The sequence below is a fragment of the Salarias fasciatus genome, chromosome 2, assembly GCF_902148845.1.
Source record: "Salarias fasciatus chromosome 2, fSalaFa1.1, whole genome shotgun sequence".
In the NCBI taxonomy this organism is placed as follows: Eukaryota; Metazoa; Chordata; class Actinopteri; order Blenniiformes; family Blenniidae; genus Salarias; species Salarias fasciatus.
Genome location: NC_043746.1, coordinates 18,997,092 through 19,020,196, shown reverse-complemented (window position 1 = coordinate 19,020,196; position 23,105 = coordinate 18,997,092). Strand labels below are relative to the sequence as shown.

At 45.3% G+C, this 23,105-nt stretch overlaps 1 protein-coding gene across 6 annotated transcripts in view; it reads right to left on the bottom strand.

Moving 5' to 3' along the window:
- Positions 1-22,637, bottom strand: part of pcdh19 (protocadherin 19) — a 57,491-nt gene extending 34,854 nt beyond the window's left edge. For 2 of the 6 annotated variants that reach the window (XM_030109601.1, XM_030109609.1), the window contains exons 1-2: positions 19,839-22,637; positions 16,937-17,282 (exon numbers count right to left, since the gene is read on the bottom strand). In XM_030109601.1, the coding sequence (XP_029965461.1) occupies positions 16,937-17,282; positions 19,839-21,985 (2,493 nt within the window). In that variant the 5' untranslated portion in view covers positions 21,986-22,637. The remainder of the gene's footprint in view (positions 1-16,936; positions 17,283-19,838) is intronic. The other 4 variants (XM_030109616.1, XM_030109625.1, XM_030109634.1 and 1 more) reach the window with 3 other exon arrangements.
- Positions 22,638-23,105: the final 468 nt, after the last annotated feature.

The window sequence follows — 23,105 nt, the reverse complement described above, 5'->3', positions numbered from 1 at the left end:
ACACATTCCCTTTAAACGCTTACATGATAGCAGTGACTGAATAAACATCACAAGTTTTCAGCCACTTTTGAAATCAGTAAAGTTGAAATTAATTTTTGATTAACTCAATGCCACGAGCAGACGAGAAATGAGAAATCTGCCGATCTGCGAGGAGGGCAGATTAATTTTCGCTCTTCAACATGGTGGAGCACGGCTCGCTGTAATTTCTGTTAGCAGCTTAAAGGTGGCTGCCAGTCACATCGGCGCTGCTGTAGTCTCTCCCGCCCTCCCTCTCTTGCTCACTGTGACAAGTCATCTTTCCAGACATTTTAGTTGGATGGAGATTTGCGGCAGCTCATTACAGACTGGGAGGCTCTGTGAGCGGATGCAGTCACTCGGAGATGGATTGAGTGGGTCTGTTTATTGACATGCCTTAATCTGACACTGGGTAAAGGGAATGAGTCACCGCCTCCAGACACACTACCACATCACAGCCACTCCGGCAAATAGGGAGGCAGCACCTAGGATACAAGTGGAACTTCATCAGCGCTCATTAATCCAACAACCCCGGGCCACTCGCTCAAACAAACCGTGTTTACACTGCGTGTTGGCTGGACGGAGGGGTGATGGAGCTTTTCAAAGGGCATGTGTGCAGGTGCACAGATTTCCAACACACACACACAAAAGTGCATACAACTCCCCCCCACCCACACACACACACACACACACACACACACACACACACACACACACACATAAACTCCAGGCTTCAGCTCATCAAAAACACTCCCGCCCTCCTAACCCACAAGTCCCTAAACACAATATCTGTGTACGCCAGCTGCTAAAACTCAGTTGATGCACTTTGTCTCACAAATCAGAGCTGGTGCACAAATCAGGGGTGGATGAGTGGGCTCTGTGCCAAAGTGCGCATAATAGAGAGGAGCCTTTTATTTAGCTTGCGTCACACCAGGGCTTCTCCAATCGGTGATCCAACCGCGGAAGCCCGGTTGGCTTTTTGACTCGGTTTGCCGGTGCCTGGATGTGAAGCACATCTGGTACTAATATTTGGGACGGTCCTTCTAGGCAGCTGTCAGTGCCGGGATTGACAGCAGAGTATTAGCTGCTTTCACATCTGTAAATCCAGCTTGTTAACAGGACGGCGACAGACTGCCATCAGGCTGAACTAAACAACATCCAACACTCTGTGGTCCGAGACCACCGTTTGTTTTAGCGTCACAGTACCGCCGGTGTGTGTATCGTCTGAGAGACGAGAACATGCAAACCCTTTTGTATTTTATATTTAACTGTACATTTCACAAAAAAAATAAAAAGTAGCAGTGTGTGTTTGTGTGAAATGCAAGAGTCTCTAACAAACAAAAATAAATCTTTTTTGAAGAAAGGCACACAGGCAGAGGGAAAACAAGCAAAAAGAGAATAAACGCTGCGTGAGTCACAGAGAGAACAACACAAATTTACAGTAAGAATACACTCACACACACACACACACCACGTTCCCATACCCTCAGGGAACATTGCACTGACATACATTAATTTCCTGCAGACTCAATCTAATCTTCACTCAAAGCTTTATTTATTTAACCCTAATTGAGACTTCCACCGTGACGCTCCGACCAACCTGAAAACACATCTTTAATTTAAAACTCGATGTTGTCATAAAATGGGAATTTGTCTCTTTCCCAGTAGGGAAGACTCGTCCCCATCACTGGGCAAACAGATTGAGGTTCCCACAGGAGCACGGAATACACACGCGCACACACACACACACACACACACACACACACACACACACACACACACACACACACACACACACGCACACGCATGTACAGTTGCAGTGGGGCAGAAAGTCTGAGTGCGGCCTGCTGTCGTCTCAGTCAGGGACTGGGATCCTGGCAGCTTGAGAGCAGGGCAGAGGATAGGGGTCCAGATGCAGCAGGCTTGACCCACTGATTCGCAAGGGAGGGGTGTGTGTGAATGTGTGTGTGTGTGTGTGTGTGTGTGTGTGTGTGTGTGTGTGTGTGGTGGGGAGGGGGGGGGGGGGGGGGGGGGGGTGTAGTTGTTCCAGCAGCTGAAACACACAGGGATTAGCCGCACTGACTTCATTTAATTTAATTTGTATTATGGCCGTCTTTGGGGGCAAACATCGCTTTTCACTGCGGGGGGATACGCAGGGTCACGGAAAACAGCAACAGACGGTGGAGAGTTGCCTCCCACCCCTGCAGTGGATCCGCGGGGGGAAAGCAACGCACTGTACATCTCAGACACAGACACACAAACACACTCCATCTTGTTTCCTCCCCTAATTACGTCTATATTATCGAGTCAAATCTATCCAATTGACATGCGTTTTAGACCCTGCATCCACCTCTCCGTAGCTTGATTTCTTGAAATGAAGACCTTCAATCCTTTTGTTCTGCCACCATAAACAACACGTAGTAATTTTCTGTGCTTATCACTGCTCTGCTCTGTGTGCTTGCGCGGCCGTGTTTGTGTGTGTTGCAAACACACCCTAAGCTGTTATCTAGCAAGAACATATCTGAGGGGTGGATGTTTATCTGCGCTGATGCAGATTGGAGGAGTCCTCTTTGTCTCAGAGCAGCGCTACATACTATTGTGTCTTTTTGCTTTTTCTCATCGCTGATTTTTTTTTCCAGGGCTGATATAGTTTGATGTCCTATAGTAGAGAAATCCTTTTAGTTACCCCCAGGCATCTAATGTGCTTTTACTTGTAATCTGGGAAACGGCAGAGGCAAAAATCAGTGCACAATCGAATAATTCAACTCCCTTTTGCATCCTGTGGAACATGACTTATACTGTTAAGCAGAGGAGGAAAACAACTGCAGCGAGAGAGAGAGAGAGAGAGTGAGTATCCAACATGCGTCGACGCTATTTATAATAGCTCGGCGGAAAATTATGACAGCGATCGGCCATCAAGTCGCTGCAGCCGAAGCCTGCGGTCAAACGAAAGCTCGGCTTCCGTCTCGTGCAGGTGACAAAGTCCGTGAGAAAGCTAATGTACCATAAAGCGGGAAAAGCAGTTTTATTGCAAACACATCCCCAACAGGATGAGGAATGTGTGCAAAAGCATTACCTTGTCTTTGGTAGACAGGAAAGGACTCTCCGGCTGGAGCTTGTTCAAGACTATCACGCACTCTGTGGCAATCGTTTCTGTTTTTTTCCCCTCTCTCTCACCCAGCCTCTATCAAAAGATGTTACTGTGTAAAATGTCAAAGAAAAAAAGAGGCAAGAGAAGTAATCTCCTTCTCCTTTTTGATCGCAAGTGGAATAATTGGAACCCTCTTAGGCTCATTACACGAGTTGCCCGCCAGCCAAAAGACGGCTCCAACTGCCCCTCTTCATTCATGTCGGAGCTTTGAAAAATATTGCTTCCGCTGGTAACAACTCTTCATGAGACGCGATGACGAGAGGTCCTGCTACCTACATTAACAGATAATCCCACGATGCCTTTGAAAAATACATCTTTCAACCACCACTGTCAAACATCGATTGTGAGCAATCACAATGAAACAGCAACAATCTCCCTCTGTAATAATGACATTATGCATATTGCACAGCACTTCTCACCCTTTGCTCTTTTTTGGCAACGCCATTCTTCTCAATTACACAGGGCATCGTATTTGTGTCCTGAGTTCATTTATACCCCTATTACTAATAATCCAGCCTTCAGTGTTATTACAACTATGCTTGTAATTATTGTGACTCTAATTACTATTACTGTATTACCCAAATTAACCTTATTCTGGGTTTAGATCACCCGCGCTGACGGTAGCCAAGACATGCCTATGAAGAATGGCACCAATGTCCCTTCAGATAAATCCAGTATAATTAGCTGTGTGCCTTACAGGGCCTGTGTGATGGTAATAATTAGAGCTACTGTAGCAAAGGTCATGCAAAACAATTTAGAGAGGATGCTGGCTGCATGGGTAATGGGAGGAGAGGAGGAGAGGCGCTGGATGAGAGCGGCGACTCCTCTCCTTCTCTGCCTCTCAGAAATAGAAAACATACAGTCACTTTACCTCTGCACGAGCTTCTTTTTTTAACCAATGCTCTCAAAAATAATAGAAATTGAAAACCCATTTTAATGGCAAGTAGACTCCTGGCTAACGCGGTTAAAATGGATCCGTGATTAGATTTGAGGAAAGTGCTACAGGGTGTATCTGTGAACTGGTATCAGCTGAAATCGATTGGCTCTCTTTGAGGTGTGATGGCTGCCCCGTCGCCCTGTTGTTGCATCTGTTCATTAGCTGGTGGTGAATAATGTGTTTATGCTTACCCTTAGTTATCGCTATTAATTGTGAAAGGAGGAGGGGGGGGGGGGGGGGGGGGGGGGGAGGGGTGCTGAGAGTGAGAGATCTTCTGATCCACCTAAGTGCACAGGTTAATGAGCTGAGTCAAAGCTGTTGACATAGAGGTAAACAAGTAGTCACACACTGAGGTGCTTCTATTTCTCTGCCCCCTCCAACTCCCCGTGTGGTTTGGCTCTTTGTCTACAACTCCCTGATTGCTCCTAAGCCGAGAGCCGAGAGCCGGATCCACCGAGGAATTGACTCCGCTCCCTCGCCTCGCCACCAGCACACCCCGATGAGATAAGTAACAGCCTCACAGTCAAATATAGCATCTCTAACAACACATATGCTTATGTGTGCTAGATTGGTCTCTATTCCCAGCTGGAACACGGAGCCCCTCTCCTTCCACTCACACCACCAACAACACTTGTTTAGCAGTGAGTGATACAAACAGCCGTAAACTGGTGGGGGAAGGCTTCATCTGCAGCCTCTGGTCCAAACCTGAACTGTGCTGCTGCACAGTTTTCCCTGCACAGGAGTTTTTTTTATTTTATTTTTTTTTATGTCTGGCATTTGTGCAATTACAGAAATGATGTATCCGTATACAGGTGCGCTGATCTTAAAACACACATGCAGTAATTTGCATTAATTATTCGTCATCTTTTTCTCTTGATTAAAATTACAGTGCATTATTAAAAAACACACTCATCTGTTAAATATGAAAGAGCAGATAATTACTCCTTCGCTTTGGGACCTGAATCAGAGAAAAAGCTCCAAAATATAACCTCACGGAAAAAAAAACAACAAAAAAACTCCCAACCTGAAACTGCTACTGAAAACTAAAAACTATTTACATAAATTCTTTGTGTAAAAATGGAATCACGTCCTCAGATATGTCTGTGAATTTAGAGCAGAAGTCACCACCACTCCAGACTGGGAAGGCCCATGTTATTTTGAAGGGGAAGAGAAGCAGTCTTCAAGCAAATACTGTTTTAATTTACCAGTAAATGTGGAACCAGAAAGCAAATTTGCACAGTCTTTTTCTTGCAGCTTTGATCAGCTTATCTTGACACATCTCGAGATGATTTCGGATAGTCTAGTGGCCTGAAATCCGCATTTTCTTCTGCGAGAAAAGCTGGAGACACTGTGTCAAATATGAAATGCGTGAAAACGATTAAAGGTGACTCATGAAGTGCTGTCGGACATCTAATTTAGCTGCCTTTTTCCAGTTAGATCCGCCAGCCCGATAAAAGTCACTGTGGTGGGAGCGCGGGCATATGCTAAGATCCATATGTCTTTGTGACTGAGAGGGTTTAAAAACTGTAAATTGTGATTATCATTGATCTCAGCTGTCAGATGCCTAATCTCTATGACTCATATCCACACCGGCCACATTGGGTGACGATGAAACATCCTCCCCCACATCTGAAGTCCCAAACAAGTGTTGAGGGAAGCAGTGATAAGCAGGTCCTTATCCTTTTAAAGACACTCCCGTAATCCAACAGTGGTGGGAGGAGGGGGAGGCTTCAGCTTTATAGGACTTAGTCTGGATTATAGCTAGTCCTCCAAATTAAACCAAAAGTCAGCTTTCTGCAGTTGCTCATGCAAGCTGGCAACTGGCTTGTTACCAGCGCTGCGAACAAGGCGAACGGAGGAGGTCTATAATTAGAAAATGTTCTCAGTCACCCACCAGACGAACCGGCGAAGGTAAACGCGGCGGGGGAAAAACCCAGCCGGTCACCTCCCGGAAGGAATATCCTGCCCTCCTGGTTGACGTGGCGCGTCCAACGCTCAAAATGTCTGCCGCGCCGCGCACCTGACTCGAGCTGCCAACCGGCTTAGCTGCAGACAAGCTCCTCAGTCAGGGCAAGGCCGCCGCGTCCCCGCTGATGCCGCTTCCCACAGCAAAACAAGGCCAAATCTGGGGCTTAGAGGCTAAAATAATCATTACTGGGTAGCAAACAAATGAAAAGTCAGAACGCTGCTCCCATGTCTGTCTTCCCCCAGCACTCTTGGTATTTTGTCCTATCGTACACACACACACACACACACATAAAAGGGGGGTAGCCACTCATTATCGTCTGGGACTGAACATTTTGGCCAGCAGAGCGAGCCAAGACCGCGTTCCCATTTCTGAGAGCGCGTCATTTACTCAAGGACAATATTAATTTTAACGGAACTGTTTGACATTTTGAGAAATGTGTTTATTTACCGTTTCGCTGACAGTGAGGAGACAAGAATGATGCCACTCTTCGATGTAATGTAAAGGCGGCGGTGGGTTAGCCCACTTTAATACAACAGAGGAAAACACCACAGATCCGTCTATTCAAAACTCATTAATGAAGATACTGTGAACTCTATATTGGTATTTACACACACACCATCATAAAATACGCTGTCAAATGTTTCTATAGGAGAACGTTTGATGATACGCTGCATGCTCCCTCCTGCTCGCCGTGTTGACGCTCCTTTGTGTGCGTGGATTTATACGAGTCTGTTATATATTCCAGCGATTCGCAGTTTGCTTTGATGTAACAATCCCTGAGCAAGATAAGAGCACTCCAAGTTGGCTCCGTAGTGACCTGCCAGCCGTTCTCCCCAAAGAGGGGAGTCGATCTCTGTTGTTAAAGCACAGAGATTATAAGCAATCTTCACTTTAACAAGTATAGACATGCTGCCTTCCCTACTCACCAGCTCGCCATAAAACTGAACTGGGAACAGCTAATCTTGAACTAAGGAGGTTACCGGGGAGCGCGCTGCACTCAGAGTGGTCTGACAGAGGCCAAGTGCTTTTCATTCATTAGCTTGGCTGCCTGTGCCGTGGTATGTCAAATCACGGACGTGAGGAGAAAGTCAAAAGTGATGTCCCATTGTGCGCCGCAGCCAGACCTCAATATTGTTTTCTGATGCCATGAGAGAGCGCGGAGATGCGGGTAAAGTCATTATCAATTCCCTCGCAAAAGGCAGTAATAACTATTATCATTAGTGGAGCCTTCAGCTTCTGCACTCAGTCCAGAGTTGATATCTAATCTATTCCCTTGAACAAATTCTTGTCTTTCCAACTTGACCGGGTATCGCTCCAGCAGAGTAATGGTTTTTCCCACCTCCATGGAAACTAAATATGGGTGTGAATAATATGCCTGGGTACTTTCTCAAAAGCCCTAATCCCAGGGAAACAAACCTGAGTGAAACAGGCCCAGCTGAATTGCTTTCAGGGAAAACTAGATAATCAAAATGCAAAACAGCGTTTGATAGAAAAATGAGCCAAGTCCTAACAACAAATCCCCTACAACTAACATCAGCAAATTCCCCTCCTGAACTTTTATTTGTGTTCAGTGTTTGGGTTTCCAATGTAATCACACTACATTCAGCACTCCATCAATGAGCCATTCTGATTTGTGTCATCCTGAATCAGACTAACTGCTCCGAGGTTTACAGACATCATGAATGAGAAAAGGAGCCACACACTGAACACATTAGGGGTCTCGCCATCTCCTCAGACAGCGGCACAATGGGGAAGGGAGCGGAGATAAAAGACGGGGATAACAGGGGTGAAGGAATGGCCGACACCGATCGGGGCAGAGGAGAAGGGGAGAATGCGGGGTGAAAGAAAGGAAAGAGGCCCGAGACACTGGCCACGCAGGGCAGGGGGAACGCGGGGGCTCCGTGAGGCCTCCACTCGGTCATAGCCCATTAGGCTGGCTGGGTGAAAATGCTACAGCTCATTACATGCTCTGCCTCTGTTCTGTGGATGAACAATGCACAATTACGCTACCCTGCTGCTCCTCCAGCCATACCGCTGCATGCCTCTGAGACGCCCGATATTGCCGCTATAGTGGCTCGCCTGCCAACAGCCTCTGCGCTCATCAAACATCCCATACATGCGCTCCCTAATGCAAATCCAGGTTTATGTCTACAAACAAATTGCTGTATGAATTTGGAGGAATGAAAGGAAGGGAGAAAAAGGAAAGGCTGCTCCACCACCGCAGCGAAAACAACAAAGGTATAATGCAGCATTTGTGTGAGTGATCTAACATTTGTTCTCATTTGTCTGCCCTAAACACCTGAGTGTCTTTGCTGTCAGGCTGAATTAGGTTTAATTTGTTGCTACAATCATCGTAAAGCCAAACTGCAACATATATATCTGAAAATAACAAAATGAAAGCACCGCATCTGCAATGCAGTAAGAGCTAATTCCACCAGTAAATTGGTACATTTCATGTCTTCCTCCTTTCCATTCTACAATTATGCATGCAGAAGTTGACATTTAATCTGATGGGGGAAATGCTAACTAACATCCTCCTGCTCCCTCTTTGTTTTAGGCAAAAAAAAAAAAAAAGAAAAAAGAAAAAAAAAAACCAGGACACTTGGAAAGGTCATTCTTCCCTGGTGTCAGAGCTGGCTTCTTGGAAAAGTTTCCGTCCACAGCGAGTATTGTTATGTTTTACTGAATCCCTCCTCCCCCGTTTCCCTGTCATTCAAAAAGTGAAGCCCAGCACACAGGTGAAAGGCTTGGGAACTCGCTTTAACAATGCAGTGACAAGTCTGGCAACCCGGAGTCCAACAAAGACAGGATAGTGAAAAGAAAAGAAAAGAAAAGAAAAAAAACCTTTCAAGCCTGATATCCAATGGTTTTAATTAATACCTTTTCTCTCTGCACATGTGGATAGAATTTGTTTTTGGCACGCATAATAGTCGTTACACAAGAAATGTAATTACTTCTTTCTCTCACTTCGTTTACTTTCTGAAAAAAAACATTCTGGTTTTGTTGTTTCATAAGAAATGGGAACATGAAAAAAGAAAAAAAAAAACATTTTCTCCAAATATGGATTGCAAGTCCTTTGTTATTCTTATCTGCAAAGGGGGACAAATATATTAAGAAGTGCCAGCACACACACACAAGCTTCGGTTTTAATATTCCTAAGCCACAGGGACAGAGGTGGGCACATTCCTCTTGACACACAACCAAGAAAGCGGGATTGTGAGCTTCCTCTGTGGCTACATTTTTCTCCTGGCCATAACCAGTCTGACAGTATGTGTTTTAAAATGTGCACGATGACCTTTTCTATTCTTATATTAATGTAAATACAGGCATTTCCACCACATGCAGCAAAATCCGCATTAATGAGAGATGGGTTTGTTCAGTTTTTTTTTGCTCTCAAACTTATTTTATCAAAAAGTTTTTCTTAACCTTTTCTTTTTTTATTTTCCACAAAACTTCAACTGCAAGTTTAGTTTTAGATGGAAAACTGTCACTTGCAGCAGGCGCGTACACGCCCACGTGCACGTGCACGCGCACACAAAAAAGTGCGAAAGGCTGAAAATGACCACTTAATCTTAATAAAAGTGTGCTGATGGTACATTTCCACACCTCAGTGTTGGGACTTGAGTGTTCAAGGATTTCGATTAAAGAAAACTAAATCCGACATATTTGTGTCAGGGAGGAGGGAAAAAAAACAGAAGAAAATATAACACTGTGGGAAACTCATTTAAATGGGTAATTACATCCACGCAGCATTGCTTGCAGGGCTTAACAAGGTGCGTAATGATGTCCCCTTCCCCAGCGATAAACATCATCACTATGTCCATTTCCCTCACTCCATTTAGCCCTTTCTCATTTATGGGTGGACCCATCAACCTATAAGTCCAACACCATTAGACCCCTTTTTGTATCCTGTAAAAATCCTATAACATAAATTGTTGGAAGACTATTGCCATTATGTATCTATTTTTTTCCCCCTTCCTTTGATGTTTTAATGGGTTTACGAGAAGGCTCATTCTTTCCCTGCGACTGAGCTTTTTGAAGCTCTGGAATTTATGTCTATTTTCAATGTTGTCATTGCAAACCGAGTGAAATGTTCATGATTAAGTGGCTCGAATGTCTGCTTGCATCTCGTGTAATGCGCAGCTTGATGTACTCAACATGTCACCAATTTCATCATTTTAAATTAATCTGTCAAGATGTGAAGGAAACATTTGGTGGCGCAAACTCTAACCTCCAACACGTCTCCTCTGATAGTGCAGCCTTTTACATCTGCAAGTAACTGAGGTAATAATATTTGTTTTGGGTTTTTTTTTTTCCTTTCTTTTCCAGGGAAAAAAAGAATCCTGCACAAGCAATGAAAAAAAAAAAGGTGGCATGATTGTTTTCTGCCGAGGTTAATAAGATTTGTGCAATGAAATCTCTTCCTCATCCAAACACTGCATTTTACACAGAGAAATAACATGTTTCAGGCAGCAGCAATACAGGTTGAGCAAAAATCATTGACAGTCTATAAATAGATCTTGCTCCCCTCTTGTGCTCCGCTCTGTTCCTCCTGGATTTTCCAGGCCTTGCCATTCCACGACACTGCAACTCCCTCTGTATAGTCGGCGCGAGTCGCATGTGGTTAGGGACACATACAGTGACATGTGTACATCAGCCGCCGTCGTTCATGTGTTTTGACTCTCGGGCTCTTTTGGCTGGATGCTCTGATCCCGACGAGAGAGGGTGGCAACCCGGCGGGCCCGGGCGCTTCTGACTGGCTGCCTGGGGTTGTCATGTCATTTCATTGTACCTCCGCAACATCAAGGATGACATGCGGTGATGGGGTGTCGCGGGTTTGGGGTCAAGGCTATAAAAACCCAACCAAGTGTAAAACTGGCGCTGGTCGTACGCGGACTGAAAACCATCTTGTTGAGTCATGCTGCTCAATCACCCACAGCCTCAGCAGTTCTGTCCGCTAAACACGGGGGGGAGGAGCCAGCCGAGGGATGTAATGAGAGGCCACCGAGTACATCACTGTCACGCCGTTAATTTATTTTTGACAGATTCGACTTTACGTTCCCTTATAAACACTGACACTTGAAAAGCGGAGCTTTTCTGAAGTCCGTGCCTTACAAATAACCTCTCTAAATAATTAAGAGGTTCATCTGCCACTCAGTCAGCGTGCATTCGAAGCTTTTGGAGACGAAACGAGGAGGAGACTTTAGCACATTTATCCATCCGTCTTCTATACGATCGATCCTGCTCAGGCTCGAATCTGGAGCCAATCCCAGAGCGCGCTCGGCAGGGGCGGGGCGCGCCCCGGACAGGTCGCCAGTCTGTCACAAGATGATCATACACACTCACATCCACACCCAGGGGTAATTTAGGGTCACCAGTAAACTTCACATGAATGTGAGCACCCGAAGAAAATCCAAACACACACACAAGAAGAACATGCAAACTCCACACAGAGAGGACCTCGCCGATACTCGACTCAGACCTTCTCACTGTGAGGCAAGAGCGCTAACCACTGTGCCACAATTTCCAGAATGCAACCAAAATAAGCCAAAAACTCAGCGAGTTATGGATCACTGTTCATTTCCTGATTAGTCTACAAACTGATCAGAGTCCAAAAGATTTTAACAATCGAAAAAAATCTTGCCTCTTCAATCCAGTGTCTACATGATCCTCGCATTCACTGAATGTGAGCGGAATTAACAGCGATGACGTCAACGATTCAATCATCACTCCTTCAACAAACATCAACATTTTAATGATGTGGGATTTTTTTTTTTTTCTGGACCAATGGGGCTGTCGCTGCCTGATCCGCTGCAGATACCTCATTTGTTCTGTGCGTGTGTGAAACATCTGATAAGGATTTGAGTATGAGCATCATTGGGGCAAACAAGAAAAGTGGTGAAAATAAAGTTTTTGATCTTGTGCATGTCAGCAACAATCACAGTTGTGTGAATAAAACAAGTGAAGCTTGGAAACAGAAACAAGAACATCTGCCAATTGGGATAAAGAGACACACCATAAATGTTCTTTATCTGGCTCAAATTAAAAGTGTTTTGTTATTAGACTATTTTTGATACTTTGATATCATCTCTATCCATTCATCCATTACACCTCTTTCTGCAGCTTGGAGTCACGGGGCGGCCGGAGAGGATCCCAGCTGAGTCTGAGCAGCTATAGGCAGCAACAGGTCAGGAAATCTGGCACGTGCTTTTGAGACAGCTGGACAGTAGATAACTAATCTCAGCTGCTGAACTTTTACATTTCACAAGAATTTCACCAAATGCATGAGTTCTGTTGCGATGTGAGAGCTCGCACCAGACATGTGCGCTAGTTTGGCTTCCCGTTTCTGCGTCTCTGCTGTCCGTGTTGTTCTCTCCAAGTTGCACTTTCTTCCAAGAGTGATGTCCCTGACTTTTTTGTCAATCACAGTTTGTTCGAGATGACAAACAAACAAACAAGCAAAGCTAAATGATTTGGCGAGATGGTGGCGTGGTAAATCTACACCATTCCCAGGATTCAAGAGGACGTTCTAAATCAGAACATTTTTTTGCTTACAATAAGCTGTTCAGATACAGTTGAAATATTCATTTCAATAAATAGAGAGAAACTGCTGTGAAATACAGTGAATCTGTGGTATTTCCATTAAAACCACTGGAACTGTCCTGTGAATGATAGAAGCCATGGAAATTCAACAGTTACAGCCAACAATCTTGTAAGTGAGGGTTCATAATATTACAACAGCACTACAAGAATACTTTATATTCAAAATCTGAACAATGTTTGATTATCGAAAACGCCGGATTATGCCTCTCATTCCTCCTTCAGTGATTTTTCTGAGTTGGTCATAATGATGTAAATGATAATGCCACAGCCCATATCTCAAATAAATGTGACACTCCATAAGAAATATTATGTGTTGGTGTGTATTCATGAGTGTTTGTGTGGGAGGGAGATTGGCAGTTTCAACAGATGTGTGGTGTGCACTGACAGCATGACATCTACTTTGCATGCTCAATATGACACGTTTGAATGCTCCCATGCATATTGTCCTGATGTGAAGTGATAGCGAGGGATGTGCAGCCCCGGTGGAACCACTCCCCGTTGTCTCTCCTACATCAATATCAAAATGTCTTGCTTATTAACAGGGAGAAACTGGCAAGACCGGTACAGCTGGATCTCTTGTCAGTTGTTTTGTTTCAATTTTCATTTTCTTATTTAGCATCCTGCGATTGACTGTGAACAAACACATGCAAAAATGTGTGCGTCTTTGTCAGGATTTCAACCTAAGAATGTGAAACAAAGGGATGCAACACAGCTAAGACTTATATAACAACGATACCTTCAAGGAGGGTGTGTGTGTGTGTGTGTGTGATGTAGCATCCAGAGGATGATTGCTTTGATTTTCAGCCTGAATTTGTGAAACGCTGTTCAGCCCGAAAACTACGCATTTAAGCACTTTTGAGTGCAAATCCTAACCAGCTTCCCCCTAAATCATTTACAGCACTTTTTTTAATCATTTTATTGTCGGTTTGAAGTTAAGATCACCCCTCCATTACTCGAATAAGGCTGATCGATAAAGGGAGATAACTCATTTTCCCGGTATGCTCATTATCTGAAATCACAGGTGTGAGGAGCCTTGGTAGGCATTACAAATTCAAAAACACATTCTAGCCAAAGGCCATTCCTTTACTGTATAATTGTCTCCCCCACCAAGCGATTCACTATAATTAAGCCATGGAAGACAGCTCAATTCTCCTGTGAGTGTTCATATTAGTGCTACTACAGGCAGGTCTAACAAACATCTCACAGCTGATGCTTTTCACAGCTCAGGACAGTGATGTTGAGGGAGGTATATACCGGTGCACGTACTCGCCAGGGAGACCGCTATATACACAATGCAACTGCAGGCAGGTACGAGGCCTTAAGGGAGAGCTGTCACTGTTATCTTGGCAGAGTCTGCTGTTTATACGTATTTGTGTGTGTGTGTGTGTGTGTGTGTGTGGGGGGGGGGGGGGGGGGGGGGGGGGGGGGTGTGTGCCACCGTGCTTTGTCTGAAGCAGGAAAAGCTCGACTCCAGCTGCTCTGACATAAGCAGGAAGCTCACAGCCCCAAATAAACCGACAATGAATGAGAATTTTGCATCGATCGCGTGGCAAAAATGACAAGTAGGAACAAACGCATATTCTCTTTCCCTCGGCTGGTAAACTGTAACTGACCGCACGCTGATGGCGGAGATCATTTCAAGCTGCATGTTTGTGAATTAAACAAACACAGAGGCACCAATATGCCGCGGTGTAAAAACAACAACAAAAAAAAAAAAAACGCTCTTCTGCTGAGGATAAATGAATCATGGATAATTATGAGGTTGCCCTCAGGATGAAAACAATTTTTGGGACAAAGCAGCCTCAGTAATCACAACAGTGCAGCCACTCGTGTGTCCCAGCCAGTCAATGGGATATGGGTTGAGGACTTGTAGAGTCAAGTGGTTTCAAGCCCAAGCTTGCTCATTGTAACAAAGCAATTATCAGTCATTTCACTGCTGTTTATTCGAGCTATAAATGGCATTGTAATTTTACCCCAAAAAAACTTTTCTTTAAGAGCAACCCTTGAACATATTGTAAAGTTTTTACTTTTTGCATTTATCACAATGGCGGAAAAGAAAATAATGATTACCGCCACGGTGCTGAGCTGGACGATAAGACGTGCTTTCCCTTGCTTTCTCAGTCCCACACACACACACACACACACACACACACACACACACACACACAGTTCCCTCAGTCCAGAGAAAATGTGCACAGACCAGGTCAAAGAGATGTTTGTCAACATCAAGTGCAAGAAGCGGAGAGATGGAGGCTGCATGCTAAAAAGCCCTGGCCTCTATCAAGCCAATCAACTGCCTCTAAGAAAATGAGAAAATGTGGTCAGGGCTCAGACACCTGGCACTGAGACTCCACATTCACCCCCACTCCCTCGTTATCTCTCTATCTGCCCTCACACAGCTTCATCAAGACGACAGCAAGCTTTGCATATGGAATCATCGAAATCAATCTTTTTGCCTGTTTGTCTCCCTCTCCACTTTTTCATTAGCCGAAACAAATAAAGGGCCCCCATCCAGTGGGAAATGTGCTTTTTATTGGATGCTGCGGCCACAAAAACAGGATGCGGGGAGAGATTTTTTTGTTTTTTTTTTTACAGTTTTGTTGATATCTCTGTGAAAGCCAGCCCAGATGCCTTGGCTGGAGAAGGGTTGAGGTGACCTGCATCGCACAGCCTACCAGCAAATACAACCACAGCATACGGGTCAGCGCGCGCACCTGCTGAATCCCCCACCTCTGCCTCCAACAGGCCAGATAACACCACAAGACAATCCCCCCCCCTCCACTACAATTCTCATTCCTTCCACCGCTGTTATTCACAGACAGAGGCGCACACACACACACACACACACACACACACACATGCACACACACACTCAGTCACTCAGAACCAGCTCAGACAAGCCCAGTAAATCAGCATGCCTGTAAGTAGGTCTCATTGACCCCTCAGGATCCATTGGTGCCTGGATCTCTCTGGATCATCCAGTCAATATATCAATATCCATCTTGTGTTTCTTGTTTTAAGACCCCCACTCTCAAACCCGCATGCCCGCATTCTCCGCCACCGAATGTCAAACGGAGATTGGACTCATCAATTACAAGCAAGTGTGTGTGCGCGCATCTCACCTACATATATACACACACACACACACACACACACACACACACACACACACACACACACACACACACAAACACACACGCACAGGGGCTTATTTGCTGCCATCCACATGAGTAAGCCTGACACACACTCTCACACAAAACCACACACGCATGCTCCTTTTCTGTCTCACAGACGCAGACCACAAATGTCCCCCTCTCCCGTGGGATTAAACAGAAGTGGGTCATGAAGGGAAAGGAATGCTACTAAAAAAAAAAAAAGAAGACAAAAAAAAAACTGAACGACAAGTTTATGCATACAAAGATCTATAAAGTAAGCATCAGCTAGCTGGCATACACCTGTCAGCTTGAATAGTCTTTCCAGTCAGACCTTCGCTGCTCTGCTGGAGCCATGCATGGTATGTCAGGATAATTCAATGGCTGGCTGTGCAGAGCGGCCATGCGGTAACACTGCAGCCAAATGGACGACATACAGATTTAGGCAATGATTATTCTTTCTGCTAGCACCTGAAATGATGTGTGGTGGAGCTGATTAGAGGGGTCAATACGTCTGACAGGTGCACAAACCACTGTTCTTTTCGCTGTAGCTCAGCACACACACACACAAAAATAAAAAAAAAAATCTCCCCCCTAAAAAAAAACAAGTGAAGTGAGAGAGGCCAAATAATCCACTTTGTCAGGCCTCCTAATTCTGCTTGGCAAAGCCCTCTCATCACAGGTCGGCTTTAGTGTCCCTGTACCTTAAAATGCCTTGAAGGATTCCACTCCGCTCCACTGACATATTGCCGTTTCAAATAGCTCAGCTTTTCCATCAATAACAGACAAACGTCTCTCCGACACCGACATCTCCAGCGATGCAGCCAAATGCGAAACGCCACCGGAGCAGGAGAGGTGCTGGACTGTACCGCATAGCATCTCGACGCTGCCTCGCTGCAAATTAGTTTGATCAAGAAGCGCTATTAACTACCTTTAAAGTATAAGTACACCTGTGAAGTCAACTATAAAAGAAACATTGCCTTTGATCATAGAAAACAATTTGAAAAATCAACCCCCTCGCCCCCACCCCTCCCGTTTTACTCATCCCCCGTACAGCCAAAGCAGTCCAGCCGAGGATCACGGAGAGAGCACAGTGGATTGTATCTCACCTCTGGCAGTGGCATGCCGTTGATGATGAGGTCTGGCTGCTGGTGGCCCTGCCCTGTGAACGGGTGTTGATAGCCATGGTTGGGAGCTGCATTGCGTGAGTTCTGGTTCTCCACGTTGAGGAAGGTGCTCTCGGAGCGCCTGCAGCCCAGCGGCAGACTCTGCTGGTGGTAGTCGAAGTAGTTGAGCGAGGAGGTGAGAGATGAGCAACTCACCACATTCATCTTGTCTGTCTCCTCAACGTCTCGCGGCACCAAGCGGATGTCATTCTTGCTCAGCTTTTTCTTCTTGCTGGACTTCTTCTGGTTGCCATATGAGTACTCCGCCACCCTGCGCAAGTAGAAGAAACTGAACAGACTCAATAAAGCAGTGTTCCGCCTTCCCCTCCCCTGTCCACACGGTCAAAAAGCTCGCCCACATCATGCCAGCCAGGGCGCTGTTCAACCATGGGTACCAGACAAAGGCTCATTGCTCTTGTCCAGGGGTGGAATAGTGCACCTCAGTGACTTCCCACTCCCGGCTCGCAGTGGAGCTGTCACCCCCCTTGTTTGTTTGCATTTGCATGCTCAACAATCGAAATGTCACAAACAGGCAGACGATATGCAAACATGCCAAAACCACGGAAGCAAAGCAAAAAGAACACACCGATACTGACAAGCACCACCGGTATATGCAATCATATTCAAAGCACACAACCCACACTAATTCCTTCTCTTTTTCCCCCCCCCCCCCTTTCATTATCAAGCGAGTCTACTGGAAACACGGAGAGCAGGAGAGCTGCAGATTCAAATTCATTTAGCTGCTCTCGGTAGGCGCTTCAAACTTGAACTGAGTATTTTGACTTTAATAAGAGTAAATGAGCAACAGAGCCATGTTTTATCAAAGGATCCTCAGACTGGGGGAAATATCCATTCTTCGCATAGCCTTGCAGTTTTCTGGTAGAGAACAGATGCTAAGTCCTCTACAGTGATAACTACAAACCCTCACCAGGCATATTCCATATAATGTGAGATGCTTTATACCATCTGCATTTCTTCAAAATCTGGAAGAGGCAGTTTTAACCTTATGGCACATAACATATGGTTTATATCCCACATTAAGCCCACAACAAAACCAGAGCCACCCATGAAATTGCAATATCTGGAAAGTCTCTGTTCCTGTCTTGTCTGAAATGTCTGTGCTTTAGTATGCCCCATTGGCCTCTGTTCCTCACTGAAATGCAGCACTAATCCTTTGTTGCTTCTAAAGTCACACTGGCTGAGAAGAAACATCATTATGGTTTGTCTTTTTTTTTTTTTTTTCATTTTTCTTTTAGATTGCATCCTGCAGTCCCACCTCCATTCTGCTTCCTCTTGATTCAGAGGAAGGAAAATGGGTGGAAAATACCCCATCTCTTCCTCATTCATCATTTCAACATGTTGTCTTGTGCCCAAATTGAAATCTGGGAGGGGAAAATCTTCAGAGTCACACAAACTGACAGAGGACAAGCAACAAATTGGAGATAACTGCTCCTCATATTCGAGGTGGCGACTGCGAAGCAGAGCACATCAGCGCTGATTAAAGCACCCAGCAGGGAGAGAGGCTCATGCTAGGAGAGCAAAGTGCCAGGAGCAGCTTGGAATTCGGAATTTGTTGTTGTGTGTATCATTGTTTCTTCTCTGGATGAAAATGTTCGACTGTCACAAAAATATGACAAACTTTCTGGGCCAAGATGTCAGAATATCGATTTCTCTGCATTCCCATTCAAGCTTAAATAAAAACACATTTAGAAAACTTTGAAAGCAGACAGCACAAAGCTACAAGTATTTTTTTTTCTTCCCCACCACATCTCTGCAATCGATAGAACATAGAACATCACTTGTTTTTATTTCACCAGAAAAGCAGTGAGAATTAAGAAAGAGAGAAAAAAAAAACAACCAACAACACACAAGTCCTCCATCAATATTGAGGGGAAAAAAGGAAATCCAATCAATGATAAGGGAGTTTTTAAACTTTTTTTCTTCATGGCCATGACTGCTTGAAAAATTGAGCTAACTCCAAATCAACAAAATTATGTTTGGAGCAAAATATGATTATAGCTTCAGGTTAAACTCTCAAATCCAATCTATATGTAAATTTATAGGGGTAATGTGGCAGTGGGAAATCAAAGCCTGAACTGATGTTCAGATTGATGAACAAAACAGAGTGTGTAATATACAAGGTCAGAAAGATAATAATCTGCTCCTTTCCATGATACTCCTCAAACATTTACTGCCTCTGGCATACCTTACATATGATTATTATTAATAGTAGTATTATATTTACTATTTTATTTAATTGTATTTTCTTTCAGATGAAAACGGGGGGGGGGGGGGGGGGGGGGGGGGGGGGGAATCTGAGTGATCCTCCAGGACTGTCCATAATCACACTAGATTAAAGCTGATAACAGCCAATCAGCCACGGTGGACGTTAAATAATAAATGTCTGGGACTGCTATTGAGCCAGTGGGACGTTAATTGTCCGGCAACACGGCCGCAAATTGAACATGACAGTTGAACCGTCTATTTATGAGTCAATTGGTTACAATGGAAGGATTAAATCCATCAATCACGTTTCCCTAACACGGAACAGTGGGCCTCGGCAGAACGCCTCTGATTTAAAGCAGTCGGGTTTATTTAGGCTTCAGCTGTGAGGGGGGAGAAAAACTGCGGTCCTCACATTAGTGCCTCATGCTGCATGACCAGAAAAAAAATAAATAAATAAATAAAAGAAAAAGAAAAAGAAAAGGCACGGACAGACTGGCACTTTCAGGCGCGCAACCACGGACACACGCACGGCGCATCTCTCATCTCTCTGCATGTCTGTGACACACACACACACACACACACTCTCTCATACACACACAGGCGAGGATGGAGTCAGTACCTGCAGTTGTAGGTCCGGATCTCCTTGTTGTCCCGTTTGCATTTCACCGCCACAAAAATCATGGTGATGAAGAGGATGGCGGCGATGGAGCCCAGGGCGATGATGAAGATGAGGGACAGGTTGACAGCTCCAATAGGCTCCTGTGCGTTCAGGTCCGGGGAGAGGTACACCACGATGTAGGCCGAGGCGGACAGGGAGGGCTTGCCGTGGTCTCTCGCCACCACCGTGATCTCGTAGGTGGACTTGGCGTTTTCTCCAAACATCCTCGTGGAGCGCACCTCTCCGTTCACCTGGTCGATTTCAAAAAAAGCCCTGTCCCCCTCCGAGATGGTGTAGGTCAGCCTCCCGTTCTCCCCCTCATCGTAGTCGTCAGCCTTCACCTGGGTCACCATGTAGCCCACCCCGGCGTTCCTGGGGATGGAGACCTCCGCCGTCCCGTTGACCAGAGGAGGGTTTGTCATGACAGGCGTGTTGTCATTGACGTCCAGCACCACGATGCGCACGGTGGCGTTACTCGATAAGGAGGGATTACCATTGTCCCTGGCCAAAACTTTAAAGTCAAAAGTCCTCGTGTATTCGTGATCGAAGGATCTCATGGAGTAAATGCGACCCGACGGGTTTATGCTGACATATGTGTTTACATCCATGTGCTTAATCTCTCCGGGGACGATCGAATATGAAACTGTGCCATTCATCCCCAGGTCCGGGTCCTCTGCGGATACCGCAAGCAGACACGAACCGGGGAGGTTGTTTTCCATCACCATTTCTTGATAATGCGGCTTAAGAAAGTGGGGAGGGTTGTCATTTTCATCCGTGACTTTTACAACCAGAGATTTCGTGGCGCGTAACGGGGGGATGCCGCTGTCTTCCGCTTGGATGGTCAGGTTGTACGTGTCCTTTTGCTCTCTGTCCAGCCTGCCATCAACAAGTATAGTGGAGAAGCTCTCATATTCTTGTAATCTGAAAGGAACATTGCCCTGCAGCCTGCACTGCACTTTCCCGTTTGCCCCGGAATCCTTATCCGACACCCGCACCAGCGCGATGACATATCCCCGCTGCGCGTTCTCACTAACTTCCACCATCTCCGTGTTCAGTGAGAGTAAACTAATGACAGGTGGGTTGTCGTTCGTGTCCATCACGTTCACTGTGACTTTGCAGTGAGCTGGTATGGAGTTGGGACCTAAATCTTTCGCCTGCACGTCGATCTCGTATATTTGCGTCGTCTCGTAATCCAAAACCCCGTTGACGGTGATGATCCCGGTTCTGGGGTCAATTTTGAAAGCGTCCCTCGTTTTCTCGGTGACGTAACTGTTGAAGGAGTAAACCACCTCTCCGTTTGTGCCTTCGTCGGGATCCGTGGCGTTCAGGTCTATGACTAATGTATTAATGGGGGAATTCTCCATCACGTTGACCGTGTACACCGGCTCGTCAAACACCGGGTTATTGTCATTAGAATCAATTACTTTTATGTTTAACTGGACCGCGCCTATCTTAGGAGGGTCTCCTCCATCTTCTGCGCTGATTTCATATGAATAGTGAGACTGTGTCTCTCTGTCTAACGATTTTTGCACAACAAGCTCTGCGATTTTGGACCCGTCCCCTCTCGTCTTTATTTCCAGCCCGAAAAGCTCATTTGGAGTGATAGAATATGATTGCACTCCAAAGATCCCCGAGTCCGGATCGCTTGCCCCCTCTAGGGGAAACCTGGTACCAGGGGAGGCATTTTCTGAAATTTCAATGTCAATGTGGCTGGTTGGGAATCTGGGCGCGTTGTCGTTCAAATCCTCAATTTCAACTTTGATGACACAGATTTCCATGGAGTTTGACATCACTTCGAGGGAAATAATGCACTTTGGGTTCTGTCGACAAACTACGTCCCGATCTATTTTCATCTGGGTTGTAAGGATTCCGGCAGGACTGAGTTCCACCCATCGCGGTTCTGAATTGGAAATAACCCTCAAGTAGGGGGGCTGCGGTGCAATCTGAAATCCTTGCTTTAGCGCGTCCTTTGTCACGTTTCCAATCACTGACCCGGGCTTCATCTCCTCGTTTATTCCATACTTGAGGTTGATAACAGCCTCGGTGCCGACCCAGAACAAGAGGAACACAGCAGTTAATTGTATTAAATCCATCTCCTTGGTTTGCATTGTACCTGTTGAGTTTTACTATGTCTAATAAGGACCTTGATAATTACGCACGAGGATGTTCGTCAGAGAGAACTGGAGAGAATATGCAAATGACTCATCTCATTAAAATGTTCAGGAAAAGTGTTTGGACGATGATTATCTCTCTCGTGCGTAAATTATATCATGGTGTGAGGGCTATAATTCTAACAAGTGCCTCAGCCTATTTCACTCTTCTCAGGCAGAGCACATCCTCGGGTCTGCTGCAGCGGACGAAACGTTGTGGTCGACAGATCTGTGAAAACATGCTGAACCCCCTCACAACAGGGAATTAGTGGTATAAATCCGTGGAGCTCTCATCAAGCGACAAAACTGCTTTTACGCATGAGTCATATGACGAACTGTCCATTTTCAAGTGCGCTGAAAGAGGGGAAAAAACGCATGTACTGCATAGACACCAAAAGGAGAATTCCTGTGCGTAAGTCCACCAAAAAGAAAATTAATCTTCCGTGCTGATGAAGTGATGAGGCTGAAAAGTCCGCGTTGAATTCTGCGCCTCGGTCCTGGTCAATATTTAAGTCGCATTTCGATTAAACATCGTGTTCTGACAGTGATAAAAAAAAAAAAAAATCCTCTTCATGGGTTGGTACAGGCTTTGCTTGAAACTGCACCTCTGATAAAATGGGGGGAAAAGCTGAAAGGATCTGCAGTTGCAAAAAAAAATATTCAGCAGCCTAAGTCCGTATATGTGTGCCTAAAGAAGAAGGGTGCAACTGCAGGAATGTCTCATCGCGCCACTCAAGTCCCGATTACCTTTTTATTTCCAGCAAGCTTCACTCTTTTATCCCTTCCGAAAGTCTTGAAGCTTTTACTTACTAATTAATTTCCTAGGATCGCACTTGGGGAAAGAAAGAAAAAAAAAAACACTGCAGGTATCCTGAAATATTATTCCACGCCACACACCACGAGAGAGAGAGGAAAAAATGAGAAAAAAAACAAGAAAAAAAATCCGTTGAAAATGTAGCCAAAAGCCAGAGGGATGAAACGATGCCAGAAGCCTGCTGTATGTTCAAAAAACGCACTTCATGAAGAGCTGCAGCAAACTGAAGCACCGTAGCCTATATCCAGCCCGACTGAGGCAGAG